Source organism: Stigmatopora argus, chromosome 7, assembly GCF_051989625.1.
Source record: "Stigmatopora argus isolate UIUO_Sarg chromosome 7, RoL_Sarg_1.0, whole genome shotgun sequence".
NCBI classification, from domain to species: domain Eukaryota; kingdom Metazoa; phylum Chordata; class Actinopteri; order Syngnathiformes; family Syngnathidae; genus Stigmatopora; species Stigmatopora argus.
Window position 1 is genome coordinate 6,944,950 of NC_135393.1, and position 18,837 is coordinate 6,963,786.

The 18,837-nt window shown below is 40.4% G+C and overlaps 1 protein-coding gene across 1 annotated transcript; it reads right to left on the minus strand.

Moving 5' to 3' along the window:
• Positions 1–7,811: 7,811 nt before the first annotated feature.
• LOC144077511 (multidrug and toxin extrusion protein 1-like) lies at positions 7,812–18,629 on the minus strand. The gene is made up of 16 exons (XM_077605299.1): positions 18,433–18,629; positions 17,562–17,663; positions 17,208–17,276; positions 16,934–17,082; positions 12,887–12,929; positions 12,760–12,804; positions 12,555–12,652; positions 11,108–11,205; positions 9,880–10,061; positions 9,649–9,757; positions 9,288–9,363; positions 9,145–9,214; positions 8,926–9,058; positions 8,741–8,835; positions 8,594–8,660; positions 7,812–8,401 (listed from the first exon to the last, which is right to left on the minus strand). The coding sequence occupies exons 1-16, from the start codon at positions 18,547–18,549 to the stop codon at positions 8,190–8,192; spliced, it is 1,665 nt and encodes a 554-aa protein (XP_077461425.1). The 5' UTR covers positions 18,550–18,629; the 3' UTR covers positions 7,812–8,189.
• Positions 18,630–18,837: the final 208 nt, after the last annotated feature.

Here is an 18,837-nt window from a genome sequence, read left to right on the forward strand (position 1 = left end):
AACCACTAATCCCGTTTCTAAATACACCACAATCCGTAAAAAAAAAAAAAAAAAAGATTAACGTTCTGCTTTTCAACAAGCAATGAATGCTTGGAATGTTTTCTGCACTCATTTTTAAATGATTTTCATATACTACTTGAGATGGGTAAAATGCTTTAAGCAGTGGAAAAAGCGAAGATGCGTGATTACATTCATGTCTTCAGTAACATTAAGTTTATTGAAGCAGCTTTTGATATTGGGTGTGTATACAGGTACACAGTCGATTGGTCGCCGGTCTTTTGGTCGCCGGTCTTGTGGTCGCCTGGAAGGTTATTGATAATTACCATTTAAATCGTTGCTCAAATTCCCTAAATACAAACTGCGAATTACTATTTAGTCATACTTAATGCCCTAGTAATTATTAGGCTAAAGAAAAGCTCCAAATTTCCCGGACTTTTTTTGTTTTTTGTTGGAGAACTTGTTAAAACCCTGACTCATGTAGCTTCTTAAAGGGACACCGCATGTACATACAAACTCTTATACACTTACACCTCGGCTCAGTGAAACTGCTCATGGCCATTGTTGGCTTTTATTGATGCGTAGACAGTGTTGTTTTACCTTGTTTTGTCGTCGGTCTTTTGGTCGCCCGTTGTCGCGGTCCAGGCGACCAAAAGACCGCGACCAAAAGACCGGCGACCAAAAGACCGGCGACCAAAAGACCGGCGACCAAAAGACGGCGACCAAAAGACCGGCGACCAAACGACCACACACGGTGTGGGTATACAGGTGCAATATTGTAATTGTACTGTAATTATCTTGAGAACTTGAAAAATATTGCTCTCTTACTAGCGCCTATTCAGTACTATTACTAGTACTGATTAGATGTTAATTAAGAGTTTTGATTTTTAAAATATAAAACTAAAATCAAAACTATTTCACAATATTCTGTATTGTGAATAAGTTCTGTTCTGCTTATACGGAAATGTTGGCTGTGTTTGCGCACGGTCATTTGAGAACTAGGACCACCACATCATCTTGTCATATCTTGCATAACACATGTCGTCGTTTCATGAAATATGAGTGTTTGGCGTACACACAGGGCAGCGTTTTGACCTATGGGAGGAAACATTTTCTACTATACGTACATACATACTAAATAGAAAGTTGTTTCCTCAAGTTGTCAATTTAGTAACGGTTTCGCTAAAATTATCGTTTGTTTCTGATGCCTCTATTAAAAAACACATTAAAAAAACACTTCAAATGACACATCACTAGCAAATTGAATAATTATGTTGTTACAATATGGGACAGTCCATAATGCTTAATTTAAAAAAAAATCCCAACTCTGAGAGTTTAAGTCTCATCTCATTTTCCTAACCGTTTTATCCTCACTAGGGTGCTGGAACCTATCCCAGCTGACTTCGGGCCAGAGGCGAGGGACACCCTGAATCGGTGACCAGCCAATCGCAGGGCACAAGGAGACGGACAACCATGCAGACTCATACCTAGGGGTAATTTAGTGTCTAATCAGCCTACCATGCATGTCTTTGGAATGTGGGAGGAAACCGGAGTACCCGGAGGAAACCAATGCAAGCCTGGGGAGAACATGCAAACTCCACACAGGTGGACCGACCTCGATTTGGACCCCCCCAATTGTCGCTGGGCCACCCCTCTTCTTATGATGTTTTGTATATACTGTGGCTCTTAGCCTCATTTCATGTTTCTCTTATTTTTATTATCTCTTAAACCACACTCAAATTCATTAGGGCCCATTATAAACAAATCTAAATTACTATATGGAAAAATTAATTTAGCAGATTGGATTTTTTATGCTGCTTCTGACATAGGGTGTGGCTCTTTGACTCTCATAGTTTAAAATTTTAGCTCTTTGTGTCTAACTTGTTTGCCTACCTGACTTTGGTGCAGGTAGCATTGTGATTGTGAGTGTGAATGGTTGTCTGTCATTGTGTGCCCAACAACTGACAGCACCCCGTGACCCTGATATGGGCAAGCAGTGCTGAAAATGAATGAATGACGAAATGTTGGCACAGAATATATTTATATTCTTTCTGTACTGCAAGAATTAAGCAACGCTTCTATCACCTGAACAAATCAAGTCACTTGGAGCAACCATTCAACTGTCGAGTTGTTCAGTTGCATAAGAACAGTCTGCAGCTGCCTGATAAGGCTGCTTGTCTTTTTTTCAGTCTTGTCACACTCTTTTATTCACCAGTATAGGGAAGAGACGGGGGGGAACAAACAAATTGACATATAAACTCACCAAAACGGCCAAGAATAAACTGAAGACAGCATAAGACAAGATCAGCAGCTGTTTCATTCTGCGCCGTCTTCGAGGAGAAGGATTGCGTGAAAAATACACCTCTTACTTTACTTTCACCCTATTTTTAACTAGTGGATGCAATCAACAAACGCCTCCAATAAAGAGAAGCGAGCTCAGGTTTCACAGCATCTGCTGCTGCAGCTCCACAGTTTGTGTCAGCCATTTTCGGTGAAGACCCTTTTCCCGGAAAGGAACTTCCACACATTATCATATATATGTATTCTTTCCAGGTGCAGTGACACACATGCAGGAAACCCTGACCCCAATTCGAATAGCTACTTTAGTGCTGACCTGACAAAATTCATTTCGGTCGGGGGGATGACTAATCTGACTCAAGCGCAAACTGAAAGAGCCTGTCTAATACTAGTCTGCTACAAAGAAAAACAAAAAAACTTAGCTATAAAGACACTAAAGCGAAGGTGTCCAAACTAGGCCGCGGGTCAGCTACGCTATTATTTAGTTATTATTGATATTTATTGATTATTTGTTTGTTGTAGTTATTTGCGTGGCCGGACGTTTGGACGCTGGACATTTGGTCGCCGGACGTTTGGTCGCCCGGACGTTTGGTCGCCCGGACGTTTGGTCGCCGGACGTTTGGTCGCCCGGGTGAATATAATTTTGAGAGTTAGTTTCAACAGTAGATATTTAGATATTAAACTCTCTCGAATATAATTTTGAGAGCTGGTTTCAACAGTAAACTCTGTCATGTGGTCAAACGTCCGGCGACCAAACGTCCGGCGACCAAACGTCCGGCGACCAAACGTCCGGCGACCAAACGTCTGGGCGACCAAAGGTCCGGCGACCAAACGTCCGAGTACCAGTTATTTCTGCACTTTGTGGTGAAGATTTAAATCTCATTGTACTTGTGTAATGACAATAAAACCATTCAATTCAGTATTGATGATTTAGCTTAGAGTCTACAATTAATTAATAACCACATCCATGCTTGTGATGTGTATATATGATACAGTAGCACCATAATCGTCAAATTTTAAGTCACATTTCACTGTCAAAAGAGCCAAAGGAGAAGGATGAAAGAGCCTTATGTGGTTCTGGAGCCACAGGTTGTAGCCCCCATCAATTGGCAAAGACACAGAAATGTTGACAAGATTCCAACAAGTCATCAGGAATGTTATTCACTTGCCTGACTTCAGCTCAGGCAGCAAGGGTCAATTTCCTGACGGTGTGAATGCAAGTGTGAACAGATTTCTTTATGAAAGGTTTTCATTTTATGTGAAAAAAATGTATCGTCCCAAACATGCGTGTCAGCCATGCTGTCCTAAAGTTAACACTTTGCATTGAAAAATAAGATATTGACCTATATAACCTTGTATCAGAGAGAACGTGTGTTGTTATTAGAGAAAGTATGGCTCATGTGACTCGCAGTTATAACGTGAAACAATATCTAGAGACGAGTGTGTCGCTGGGCTCAGACAGAGAGATTGCAGGCATTTCCTAAATGTTGCTTTAATGTGTGCAATGATTTATCGCCTCCAATCTGAATGTGCATCATATTCATTTGACTTTGTAATGTATATTGCAATTAATGCATTTTACACAGTAATGTGATTTCTTTTTTTATATATATATATATATCTCATGCCGTCACTTTGGTATTCATCCCCCTGACTGCTGTTATGTAATGTGTTTTGAAACTTAGTACGACACTTTTTTCTTTACATACACATTCACAAATAGCCTTGTGGTTAACATTTTTGTGTGAGTTTTCGATGGGTTTATGACTTCTTACCCTAATTGGACACACACTGATGGGATAAATTGTCAATAGGTGTGAGTGTAACTTTGTCCATTGTTTCCTGCAATCCGCTAGTGACAACTTCAGGGTGTACCCCCCTTTTCGCTCAGGCTCAGCTGGGATAGAACTCAAATTGGCCCTCACCCTAATAATGAGATACATTATGTAACATTAACAGTACTCGTATCACATTAGTCCTCAGCTTTATTTAATTTCCTTTTGGCAAATTTGATGCTACAATTACAAATAGTTGTTGTTTTTAAATTTAGACTAGAGACACTCGATGATCTCATGCCTGTTAATCGTGAGTGGTGGTTCTGAAATATCACCCACGCATTCGTTCATATGAGACTTGACATGTGAGTCATTCCAAGGCTTTCCTGGAAAGGACACGATGTCACTCATGGTATCGTCTCTATAGTCAGGGACCCATTAAGAGCAATATATTTATATTCATCTCTACTCTGTCCATTTTCTGTGTCACTTTAAATAAAAACATGATTGTCTTTATTTACAAAACTGTGATTATAAGGGTAAACGTAAACATCTACTGTTATTTTTACGTTTTCTTTCAAATACTTTTTTGGTGGTGTCTGTCCGGCTTCCTGTTTGTGTTGACTTTGGCACCAAGCCATTGGCCCCTACTTTGACAATTCAAACAAACTTCCAGGAGTGGGTAAAACAAGGTGACTTTTCATTAGCCTGCTATGTCACCTATGACTTAGTAATACCATTTTTTTCTGGAATATAAATGCATTACAAGTAAATGTTCAGCCCTATCAACTACGGTAAATGTGCCCTACAATTACGTCACAAATACGTCAGGCTCTTTAACAAAAAAATGGCTGTGTGTTAAGACCTACCGTATGCATGCATGTACATTTATGTGTATGTATGTATGTATATATGTGCTAAGCAACACGCTTATTTAATTATATATTTATTCATGTATTTATTTCTTGACCTACTTATTACCTATCTATTTATGTCTAAAATGCCTTTCCTATTCCTGCATCCTCACCCTCTTGCCACTGGAACAACGAAATTTCCCGAATACGGGATGAATAAAGTTATCCAATCCAATCCAATCCAATCCAATTGGATGGCTGCCAATTCAGATTAAACCCCCCTATGACCCTTGTGAGGATAAGTGGTGTGGAAAATGAATGAATGAATTTTTTCACTTGTTATACTCTTTCCCAATGATCCTGTAGCAAACCACTTTTTGAATTTTAAAATCAAGAGCAGTTACAATAATACATAAATTTTTATCAACGGTTTATTAGAATTAATATTAGTTGTCATTAATACCACTCGTGGCGACAGTTGTCTGTACACACTTGGCTTTGGACCCGGGGTGTGTCTAGTAAAGTTTTTTTTTTTTTTAAACAATATATTGGAATAACCAGCGATCAAATAGATAACAAGAGAAAATTAGCTTTGACGTTTGGGAACTGTTGGGGCGCCCCCTGAGGAAGGCACCGTCAAGGCAGTGTTTTTGCATGACCCCTGACGTATCATATCTATTATGGATTAAATTGTGTATAGCTTCAGTATTCTGGAGCCAAATTTCAAATTGGATTTCTCCTTGAGCGACTAATCCAAGGTTGTTATTATTCTTCTATCATGAAGATACTATACAAGGGGATTGCCACTAGTCTGTGATAGTACATGTGCTGCTTTGACCAGTACTTTTCCACTCACTGAGCCATGTGTCTACATGTGAGTGTGAGTATGCACGTGTGTGTGGGGGGGTGAATTCTGAGGCAAACATGCGAACAAAGCTGTTTTACTTACTAGTCAATGTGTGGGGAAAGTTATTTGAAGTGAGATGCAAGGCAAGATTGCACAATCACGGGCCAATTGGAGCATACAAAAGAATTATGTTGAGCCTGCATGACAAAAGTGTTGTTTGTTCTCATGTACCATCCATCAAAATGGCTCTCACAGGGAATGTTAAGACGTTTGGCTACAAATACTTTTCTGTTTAAGGACTATCATGGTGCATGGTTTCATACCTGTCAACCTCTGCCGATAACTGCCCTTATAAATGATTATTGATTCCCCTTACAAACCCCCAAAAAACCTTACAAACACCGTACGACTCGTACGGTGTTTGGAGGTTGACAGGTATGTTAATAGTTCCAAAGTTCTTTTGTTATTGACATTCATTCATTTATCTTTCATACGGCTTATCCTCACAAGGGTCGCGAGTGATGCCGAAGCCTAACCCAGCCAAACACGAGCAACAGGTGAGGGACATCCTGAATTGGTTGGCAGCCAGTTGCAGGGCACACAACAAAGCCAACTATCACTCACATTCACAATCACACCGTCACTTGGTGGGAAATGAACCCATACTGCCTGCACCGAAGTCAGGCAGTAGAACTGCTGCACCATCGGGTGGCAAACTAACATATTGTTACTGGGGACCAGTCTAGGGTATTTCAACCGAAGTCAGCTGAGAGGCTCCAGCAACCCTGACAATGATAAGGGGTGTTGAAAATGAATGAATGAGTTGGCATAAATTTGCTGATTCACACCTTTGTTTGAAATATGTCAGTATAATGGGGAATTATTGATCTTGTTGTTCTGGTAGTAACACTCCTATGGCACCTGCTCAATGGAACTTTTGGCCAAGTCCAGTCTAGGAAATTACAAACCGATTACACTTTCTAAACACTGCCTCCCGCTGACCACTTTGTAGTGACATGAAGCTCACAGACAGCCTTCTATGTGTCACTGAAAAGGCCCCGTGGAACGTGAAACTACCTGTACTGATTTCACGTCACTGTTGGGATTCAGGTTATATCCAATAACCAATAGAACACTCATATTTAGCAATCTGGAAAGCCAGAGGGGGACTGGGTGTGCTAAGTCTCCCCTTGTCATTTGATGTGTTTGTTTTCTGTGATGGGTTAAACAGAGGACAGCTTTTTTTCCGGCAATAAGGATGATGTTTCTTCTTTTAAATGCATGGATGCCATTTGTATGCCAGATTCAATTTCTAATCCTCTTCAATCTCCACTTCAACAGGTTTACACGCAGCGCATCCCATTTCTTTTTCCATAGCAGCGTTCATGGATGATGGTTTAGACATCATTCAGCACCACGATCATACAAAAAAGAATGTGTGCCTAGTAATATCATTTAAAATCTATTATATAAAGGAGCCCTTAAAATAGGATGAACTATATCTTAGGCCAGGGGTGTCAGACTCGGGTTGGTTCGCAGGCCGCATTAACGTCATCTCGATTTCATGTGGGCCAGACCATTTTAGATATAATATTTTGATTTTTTTTTTTAAATAAATGGATTAAAAGAACTGGACTAAAAGCCCTGAATATTCAGTTTTTATAGATCTAAAACAATGTTTATTTGAGTTTTTTTTAAGTATATTTTTAGATTTTACCAAATGATTTTTGAACTAAAAACACAGAAAAAATGGATTAAAAAATTACAATTATTGATTTAAAAGAGGGAAAATCAGGAAATTTAATATACATATTTTCTCTTCATTTTAATTTGATCCTAAAACAGAAAGTCGGCACTCATGATTGACTTTCCCGGGCCACACAAAATGATGCAGTGGGCCAGATTTGGCCCCCGGGCCGCCACTTGGACACATGTCTTAGGCCATTTAACAGTGTAATGTTAAAAGGTCTTCTCTCTGATTGGCCGTCAGTGAAATGGGTGTCAGTGGAACCTCATGGACTTGACATGGCCTCACACAGGTTGCAGAATTAACTTTTATTTTGACCCATTTTATGCATGTTGGCACACCAGTTGAAAATATTGAAACATTCTTATAGAGTATCTTTATTTTTCCTTTCTCTGTCACTACATAACAATCATTGATTCTTTATTTCAATCATTAGTGGTTCAAAGTTCAAAAGTGCAAAGGATGATTAAATTATTTCCCATAAATACACAAATATTCCACAGCTATTGTTATGAAAATGATATAATCATAATTTACATGATTAAGTCCTATTAGGATGATTTACTCAAGACACATGAACATTAAAAGTGACTACAATAATGAAAAAATGCACTACAATGGATTCATCTAATGTTCAACTAGCTGCTGCCAGTTGCAAACCAACGTAGGACTTACTTCAGGTATCTGACAAGGAAGTGATTGGATATGATTCCAATCACTAAGATAACAACCATGACAAGTAAAACCAAGCCACGACGTATGATTAGCTGCTTGACTGTGAGAGCATCGCGGACTCCCGTGGTTGCAGTTTCATCCCGGGTTTCTGCAGTGCTCACACATCTTGGTGCAGAAGAGGGGCCTGCTGCCTGGTTGGTGTCTGATTCTAGAAATTGCATCATAAAAAGTCGATTTTTATCAAAAATGTTATGGCTAGATCTCAACATATTAGTGGCGCTCATTATCTGATATCAATAGGGCTTTATACAACTAGTATGTGACATGCTATTGTAAGGGTGAATTTGACTTTTTAATGTGATACCAAGTCTCAATTTGTAGTTTCTACACATGGACTCACCTAGCTGAAAGAATACCATGTCCACCATGTTTTCATTAGTGACCTGGACACTCGCTCTCAGCTGAGCCTGATCAGATGATGTGTTCAAAAAGGAAAAGTTTGTAATCAAATCTCGAATTTCTGTTGCTTTCGGACTTAATAACACACCTTTTCAGTAGCCTTTCTCCAATCAAGGTGGCACAAATACAGGACAAATGAAATAGCCTGCAGTACCACACAGCAAGTAAGACCAATCCAAAGTCCTGTTCAAGAAATGACAAATGCATACTAAATCTTGTGTTTAGTTGTGACTGATTTGCTGACGAATGAGATCACAATTGCTTCTTATTTACCTACGATGCCCATATTTGTTGTAAATATTAGGGTCACACCTATGGGAAGGCCAATGAAGAAATGTGTCACCAGATTCAAAATCCCACCAACTTTTTGTATTCCAACTCCTCGAAAAACACCTCCACTCACACCCTGTGGTGATAATTGCGGAGTTATTTGTTTTAAATGTTGATATTTATAATCCCTTGTGAATTGTCAGAACCAGTTATTTTTCTCACCGCAATTGAATCAGCAAGGTGCATCACGAAAAAAAGTACCATAACATCGGCAGTCCTTTTCAAAACGTCTCTGAAGAACAGATACAATTATTAAAACACAGAATTTCACGTGAAATATTATGTCCTAACAAAGTATAGCTCACAGGTCGGTGGTGAAAATATAACCAATTACATTCCGGGAAAGAGTGAGGATAATTCCGACACAAGATGCAATGATGGCTGCAATTAGAAAGAGACAAACAGTAAGTTGAAAAAAAAAAGAAAAACATGTAAAGGTCTTTTTTTTCACTCACACTTTTTAAAACAGTTTTAAAATGACTTAATAGCATTCTAAATGCAAATATTTTTATGTTTTTCAAAGTAAAAGAGAAGGCCAGATTGTGGGAAACATTGCCAAAGACAATGATTTTTTTTCTTTCTTTCTTTTTTTTGTGGTGAATGGCCAAACTCAATAGTCAGCTTCCCTTCAAATTTTATTTAGATACAGATATTAAAGTCTCCTACATGTAAATATGATGGAGACTTTGCAAGACAGCTTTGCTTGCTCATGGTTTCCTGCACCAAGAGCATGCCCAACTCGGACGCTAGCGGCAACAGACAGTCCCATGGGTATCTACAAAAGTAGAATGCAGGGAAATTATGGTGGATTTCAGAATCGCACAAAATAAGACCATCTAAACCAACAGGATGGCAGAGCTGGCCATCCCCGAAACAGCCTAATTCTAATTGAGTTACCATGAAAGATATCACCGTCAGCTGATTCATCACGGTCTGTGCTCCCAGCTCGACCTCGCTAATTTGGGATGCAAGGAATCCTCCTACTTCAAAAGCCCACCACTCCATACAAAACATTAACATGCTCGGGATGGCCAACTTGGCAAAGGATCCCCACTCGCGGAGACAGTCGACTGACCAGCCTGCAAAGCAAACATTTTTCTTTCAAACCATTTTAAAGAACACCAACACCTCCATCCCTCATTTATAACGTCAAAATAATATTTCTACCTCAATTGTAAAGAATTTCTGTTGTTCTGTTTAATGTGGGTTAGTACTTTAAAACAATACATGGTTTTGATCGGTACACGGTCGATTGGTAGCCAGTCTTTTGGTCGCCGATCTTTTGGTCGCCTGTCTTTTGGTCGCCCGGAAGGTAAGTGATAGTTACCATTTAAATCGTTGCTCAAATTCCCTAAATACAAACTGCGAATTACTATTTAGTCATACTTAATGCCCTAGTAATTATTAGGCTAAAGAAAAGCTCCAAATTTCCCGTACTTTTATTGTTTTTTGTTGGAGAACTTGTTAAGACCCTGACTGACGTACCTACTTAAAGGGACAACGCATGTACATACAAACTCTGATACACTCACACCTCGGCTCAGTGAAACTGCTCAGGGCCATTGTTGGCTTTTATTGATGCGTAGACCGTGTTGTTTTACCTTGTTTTGTCGCCGGTCTTTTGGTCGCCGGTCTTTTGGTCGCCCGTTGTCGCGGTCGGGGCAACAAAAAGACCGCGACAACGGGTGACAAAAAGACTGCGACCAAAAGACGGCGACCAAAAGACCGGCGACCAATCGACCGCACACGGTTTTGATCAATGCTCAATTGGATGATGTCATGCTTGTACCAGTAATGACATCTGTCACCCAACCCTAACATACTTTGAGATTGTAACACATTTAGACATAAAAGTGGGAATTTCCACAATAAAATACTATGATAAAATATGAATATGAAAATATCACACTTTGAGAGGAACATAAGTCATTGATTTCCAATAATGACATCAGACTTCCAATCCATTTGAACTGGGAGACTTAGTGATGATGATCACTGCCAGCCATTCCAGTTAACATGGATTGAAAAGGTTATTCATTTTATTATTTATTTGTGAGGACATGAATAGTAACTTCAAAACAATGTATTCATCAACAAATTTTAGATTAGTGATAGGACAACTTACCTCCCCACGTGGCTTTATGCAACCCTTTCCAGTAAATATAGGCCAATAAGAGAGCAGGCAAAATGCACTGGGAAATTGCATTAGCTGCAGCAGACCCACTGAAACAAAGACAAAGATATAGATTAGACACACTAACCCACACCTGTACAATGTATCTTTGGGGCAACGTTTCGCTCTCTATTTTTTTAGAAACATAAATCTCTTGGTAGCTTGGATTGTTAGTAACTACAAATCTATTAAAAGAGTTATTAGTCTCTACAATCCATTGACTCAATCACAATAGGATGACATCATTTAAAACATTGCCACCCGTTGCTGACATAATGCAACAATGAAAATGCTCAAAATGCCTTCAGGCAAGTAGAGAGTGCCTAACTTGGATTAAATATTTTGATAAGGAATCAGAAAATCCCTTTGCATTTAAAAGAACAGGTGCTAGTCCAGATATGGGCAAACTACGGCCCGCGGGCCATATACGGCCAGTTAGGCTTTTTAATCCGGCCCACTGACGTTTTCCAAATTATAGTAAAAATCAATGACCTCATTCATTTCCCTTTCCCCTGCAATATTCTCGTTTCCCCGATAGATGACGCACTAGTCTAGACCTTTGTTGGAGTGTAACTTTCCAGCTGCCATTTCGTTGAATAATATGTTCTTAATGTTGAAAGTAAATTTGAAAATACATTTTCAACTTCAATTGTCTTTTTTCTTACATTTCAATCACCAGGTTTGATAAATTACATTGCGTGTCCAAATGCTCCTGGCCCGGCCCCTCTGTCAAATTTTAGTATCCATTCTGGCCCGCAAGTCAAAAAGTTTGCCCACCCCTGTGCTAGTCATTTCAGACAAATTAAAAGCTTGCCTTCACGGGACTGGCAAACTTGAATTAGGGTAATTTTCTGATCTCTCTCATTTTCTGAACCGCTTTCTCCTCACTGGGGTCGCGGGGGGTGCTGGAGCCCATCCCAGCTGAGTTGGGGCCAGAGGCGGGGGACACCCTGAATTGGTGGCCAGCCAATCGCAAGGGTTACCGTATCTTTATTTTCCAAAATAAAACACATAATAGCAGCCCGGCGGGCAAGTGGTTAGCGTGTCGGCCTCACAATTCTGGAGTCGAGGGTTCGATCAGAGGTCGGTCCTCAGTGTGTAGAGTTAGCATGTTCTGCCTGTGCTTGTGTGGGTTTTCTCCAGGTGCTCCAGTTTCCTCCCAAATCATGCGGGTTAGGCTGGTCGAACACTCTAAATTTCCCCTAGTTATGAGTGTAAGCATGAATGGTCTCTTTGTACCCTGCAATTGGCTGGCCACCGAATTAGGGTACCCCCCTGCCTGGTGCCCATAGTTAGCTGGGATAGGCTCCAGCACCCTCCACGACCCTTGTGAGGATGAGCGGTTCAGAAAATGAATGAATGAAAAACTCCTAATACTAAATTTTCTAGGAAAACTTACGCAACACCCAAATGCAGACGATAGAGAAGGACATAATTGATTATTGCATTCAGGGAGTTTCCAAATACTCCGGTTATGACCTGAGGCCAAATAATTCCCTGAAAAACAAACAAACACACACACACACACCTCGTAGTAATAAATGTGTTATTTATATATGCGTTAGTCACTTTATTATTAATGAAATTGTTTTGCTACTGAGCACCTGGTTCTGAAGGTATTTCCCCAGCAGCTGGTACATGAATGCTGGCTGAAAGGAGAAATCATAATGTTTTGCTATAGAAGTAAATTCTATAATGTGATGAAAACTGAGACACGAGACGTGAACTCACCGGCAGTGCAGGCATGAAGATCTTCACGTAAAGTTGTGCCAAACTATGCAACACACAGCCCATTAAATTATTATATTATTATATTATATTTATGCAAAGGCAATAATAACAGAGGGGAAACTCCAAATTCAATGGAGCTATCATCATACAAGTTGTCATTTAGTCAACAACTTGAGGCAGGCAAAGACAGATGATGTGTTTATGGAATATGGCCGCTACACTATGCAATTGTGCCTTCTAGTGGTTGCACACCAAACACTCAGAAGTCATATTAATTTGATAGGGTTTGGAGCAGGGGTCTCAAACTTGCGGCCCGCGGGCCAACTGCGGCCCGCGGGACGATAATTTGCGGCCCCCGTCTTAATATGAAATATCGATTTTTTTTTTAATTTTTTTTTTTTTAATTTTTTTTTTTTTTTTTTTTTTACCCCTTTCCCCATGATGGCGCCGTTTAAGTGGCAGCCAGTGGCAGTAGCTCTGTCCACTCATGTTTTTCTTGTTTTACAGCATGTTTTACATGAAAAATTAGAGGGAACATTGACATGCACCTGCTTGTGGCAGGTGTGATACTGGTGTGCCGATAGCGAGCAATGATGATGTCGTGACCGGATGATTCGCCTAAAGACGTTTCGCCGACGGACGTTTGACAGACGGACAGGTCGTACTAGTATTTGTTAGTTTAATGATTAAATACAAATACTAGTATTTGTATTTAATCATTAAACGCTGTTTTCAGCTGGATTTGACCGAATTTGAGAGCATTTTGAGCCGTTTGGCGAATGGACGTCTATAGACGTTTTTTTGCCTCCATCGCGATATCATCCAGTATTTGTATTTAATCATTAAATGCTGTTTTAGGATGGATTTGACCCGATTGCTGTCATTTTACGGCTCGGTTCTGCTACATCTGCCTGCCCAAGAGTGCTTATTCCCGGACTGCCATTGATGGTAGACGAACATTGATTTTTACTATAATTTGGAAAACACCGGCGGCGGGCCGGATTAAAAATCCTAACGGGCCGTATATGGCCCGCGGGCCGAGGTTGAAAAACTTGTACACATACGATCCGGCGGGGCGAGCGTTCGAATCCCGTTTCGGCGAAACCTCCGTTCGGCCGAATGAACGTTCGGTGGAACGTCCATTCGGCGACCTGCCCGTCTGTCAAACGTCCGTCGGCGAAACGTCTTTAAGCGAATCATCCGAGTACCGATGATGTCGCTCACACTGGTACTCCGTGCGCTCAGGGAGGTTGTCTTTCTGCTCAGACCAACAAAAAATTAGAGGGAACTTTGGTTCGGAGCTGAATGAACCAATCACGGTGAGGTATACGGCTCTGGAGGGCGGGACATCGGCCGGGCTGTCCAGTGCCTCGCTCACTCACTCATTCATTCCTCCAATCAGCTGGGCGGGGGAGAAGCCGTGAGGCCGATCACTCCGCTCGGCGCGCACACTCCTCCGCTGCTCTCAGCATAGAACTGAATGAGGCGCTATGATCCGTGATCCAGCCTGTGTCAGTGTCTGTAGCCATCTCCGCGATTGAAACGGAGAGCGAAAGTGCACATGCGCCACAAACCCGCGTGACTGAATGTGAAAGATCAACCCGAGACTCATTCCAAGTGGAAAAACATATTACAGAGCCCCAGAGATGTCTCTTTCAAAGCCTGCCGTGAAGAGAAAGGTCGGTGATGAGCACAGACAGTTTCAAGAAAAGTGGGGAGTGCAATATTTCTTTGTTGAACACAGGGGCACCCCGACGTGTCTCATTTACACTGAAAAAGTTGCGGTGCACAAGGAATACAATTTGAAACGTAATTGTACTATGAGACATGCTGAGGAGTACGAAAAATACCAGGGAGATGAGAGAGCCAACCAGGTTGCCAGTCTTAAAACACGTCTTCTGAGGCAACAGGATCTCTTGAAGAAGGCTACCAAAGACAGTAATGCAGCAGTCAAAGCTAGCTACGCCGTTTGTGAGTTGATTGATCCTGTGCTAAGTGATCCCAAATGGCTCATGGACTTGGCTTTTCTTGTTGATATCACACATGAGCTTAATGTACTGAACAAGAAGCTACAAGGCCAGGGGCAACTTGTCAGTGCTGCCTATGACAACGTGAGAGCATTCTGCACTAAACTTGTGTTATGGAAAGCCCAGCTCTCTCAGACAAACCTTTGCCATTTCCCAGCATGCAAGGCTCTCGTGGATGCAGGCACACCATTCAGTGGTGAGAAGTATGTTGAGGCCATTTCGAAGCTACAGGAGGAATTTGATCACAGATTTGCAGACTTCAAGACACACAAAGCCACATTTCAAATTTTTGCGGACCCCTTCTCCTTTGATGTGCAAGATGCCCCTCCTGAGCTTCAAATGGAGCTCATTGACCTGCAGTGCAACTCTGCACTCAAAGCCAAGTTCAGGGAGGTGAGTGGAGAAGCAGACAAGCTTGGGCAATTTTTGAGAGAGTTGACCCCCAGCTTCCCTGAACTTTCCCGAAGGTTCAAGCGGACCATGTGCCTTTTTGGGAGCACATACTTGTGTGAGAAGCTCTTCTCCACCTTGAACTTCAATAAGTCCAAGTACAGGTCCAGACTTACTGATGAGCATCTTCAAGCTCTACTGAGGGTCTCCACTGCTTCCTCCCTCAAGCCAAATGTGACTATGTGAGAAGAAGCGCTGCCAGGTCTCTAGCAGCAAGGAGTAGGCAAGAGAAGCCGTGTTCAGAATATTTCATGTTCAATGTTCCATTCAAGTTCAGAAAGTTAAAGGTTAAAGAGCTGTTAATACAGACATTTGAAACGGAATAAAAATAATTCATTTTCTCTACTTAGCCAGCCAGTGTATATCTACTGTATGCTCATTAGTATTATTTGGTTTTGTATTACTGATTGATTTATTTTTTATTCATCTTTAAGTTAATTTATTTAATTCATTATTTTTTGTTAAAAAATAAAGATATTTGATAACGTTGGAATGTTTTATCAGTGCTTTTCTTGTGGAAATCCTGATGCGGCCCAGTCTCACCCAGACTCGGCCTCTAGCGGCCCCCAGGTAAATTGAGTTCGAGACCCCTGGTTTGGAGGTTCTCTTTGGAAAATACAACATTGTTTATCTACTTCTATTATGCTAAATGAGTTAATATAATAATAATAATAATAATAATAATAATAATAATAATAATAATAATGATAATAATAATAATAGTAATAATGAAAATACTACTACTACTACTAGTACTACTACTACTACAACAACTACTACTACTACTACTAGTACTACTACTACCACTACTACTACTACTACTAGTACTGCTACTACTACTACTACTACTAGTACTACCACTACTACTACTAATAATAATAATATTAATAAATTATATTATTATAATTATTATTATCATTATTATTATTTATTTTCTGAACCGCTTGATCCCCGCGGGGGGTGCTGGAGCCTATCCCAGGTGACTTCGGGCCAGAGGCGGGGGGCACCCTGAATCAGTGGTCAGCTGATTATTATCATCATCATCATCATCATTGTTATAATTATTATTATTTTTATTATCATCATCGATCATTGATACCACGGTCAGTCCTCACTGTGTGGAGTTTGCATGTTCTTCCCGGGCTTGTGTGGGTTTTTTCCAGTTACTGGGGTTTCCTCCCACATCCCAAAAACATGCAGGGTAGACTGGTTGGACACTCAAAATTTCCCCTAGGTGTGAGTGTGAGTGTGAATGGTTGTCTGTCTCCTTGATCCCTGCTATTGGCTAGCCACCAATTCCCACCTCCTGCCCGATGTCAGCTGGGATAGGCTCCATTCCCCTGGCAAACCTTGTGAGGATAAGCGGTTCAGAAAATGAATAATTAAATATTGGATCAAAAAATTATGATCGACCTCATATTAATGGAAATTTTCTATTATTACAGAATTGACAGAATTCTTTGGCTGCAGATGCTAATGCTAGAATTTTGCTGATTTGGTTATAAAACCTAAAATGTGGCCTCCAGGTCCAAAGACAATAAGATTTCTGAAGGATTGAATGGTAACTCACTTGACAACCTCAGCACTCTGTTTGGCTGCGATTAGAATCGGTTCAGTGTTGATGAGAACAGCCCAGCAGGGGAAACAAGCCAGGAACAGAATCAGAACTCCCCTCTGAAGGATTACACCGACACGCATCAGGTTTCCGCTTCCAAACGTCTACAAGGACAGATTAAATGAAACACATCCAACAAACTAATTATTCCGGATGAGTGAAAGAACACAAAACAAAAGACAATTATTTGTAGGTTGAACTCGGGCATTAGCTTAATTGAGGAACATACCTGGGATATGAGAGTATCACAAGTTAAGGAGAGTCCAGTTCCAATGACAATACCAGTCAGATTAATCACCTGCAATTGACACAATTGAAAGGTCATTGCAAGTAACTTTCACTTTTGCCATTGTCTTACAAAGTTAACCCCAGCAATGCTTAGTTTTCATAAAATTCTATAATTTAATTTTGTGAAACAGTCTGCTCCATTTTTGAGGGGGGAGTATTATGATTGTTGATTTTCTGAATGGGATCATTTTCTTTCTTTTTACTTTTAATCATCTAACATCATATTCAAATGTGACATTCAGATTCAGAAGAAAGTTAACCGCATTGGACAAACTGATGGGGCAATTGTACTCACTACAATTGCCAATGATACAGCTGAAAATTCAGTTTTCCCCAGATGGCCACAGAACATCATGCTGACGGTACTGATCATGAACACCGTCACCTGAAATAAAACCTACAGGAAAAAAACATACAGGCATAAATAACTATTCACTAAACTTCACTTGTAATTTCCTTCAAATGAATACAGTGCATCAGAAGCAATGAGAAAAATACTCCCATTTAAAAAAAAAAAGACCAAATACTGATTGTGAGTGCGGCTGGTCGTTTGTCTCTCTATGTGCCCTACGGCTGACTGGCGACCAGTCTGGCGGGTAGTCTGACCTTCGCCCAAAGTTAGCTGAGATAGGATCCGGCAACCCCAGAAATTTACGGGGTACGGAAATTGAATTAATGAATACTCTTTATGAAAATTCCTATTAGATTAAGAATGTTTTCTCTACTTTTAAATTTTGCTCTAAGTACAGAGGTTGATACTCTTTTTCTCTTTCATATGATAAGGGTAAAAGCATCAAATCATGATCATATTTTTGTGATGTCACGGCAATTGCCATTGCGAGTGTGTTAAATTCTAAGGGCATATAGGGACAGAAAACAATTGCACCTGATCCCAGCAAGAAAAACCACACCCAGTGGTTGGCAACACATTACAGAGCAAGAACAGTGACAGCATAGCAGACCAATATCAGTGTGAGTATTTAGCATATTAAAATAAAATGTATACATTTGTTTTGATGTATCTTCATTCATGAAACAGTGAAAAAAATTGCATTCCATGCAAGGTTCCCTTATTTCTTAACCTCACATTCAATTCTAAACCTGAACAACAACCGATAAAGGAATCTACACACACGTTTTTCATCCGTTACATAATGTCATCTTACCACTGGGCCTGCAAGCTTGAAAAGTTGAACAAATTCATCACAGTAGCTCCTTGAGATGAAGCTTCTCAGCCAAGGGCCCCAGGTAGAGGATTCTTGTTCCTCTGAATTTCGACTCATCTCCACGGGAGCTCCAGCTGTGTCGTGACTCGTACCAGCCAGTAGAATAAAATTCTGCGTATGAAGAAGTGAAGGTCATCTGACACACATCGGTGTTGTAATGGCTGACTGGCCAGTTGACTTTTAAGAAAAAAAACATTCTGTGCTCTACTCAAATGTAGCAAATGAAATGATTGGACTGACAGGAAGAAGTTCAGGCAAGATTGTTACAAACTACTTCAAGGGTACACTATTAATCTGAGGTCAGAAGCATTATTTTGCCTTTTTAAATGTGTCACGTGGTCATGG

Excerpts from the sequence above, each read along its gene's own strand:
- LOC144077511 (XM_077605299.1), bottom strand. The coding sequence starts at position 18,549 with ATGAGTCGAAATTCAGAGGAACAAGAATCCTCTACCTGGGGCCCTTGG. Across the intron at positions 17,277-17,561 it reads CTGTATCATTGGCAATTGTA|GTGATTAATCTGACTGGTAT; the intron begins GTGAGTACAATT and ends TGTCAATTGCAG. Across the intron at positions 8,402-8,593 it reads CATGGTATTCTTTCAGCTAG|AATCAGACACCAACCAGGCA; the intron begins GTGAGTCCATGT and ends TGCAATTTCTAG.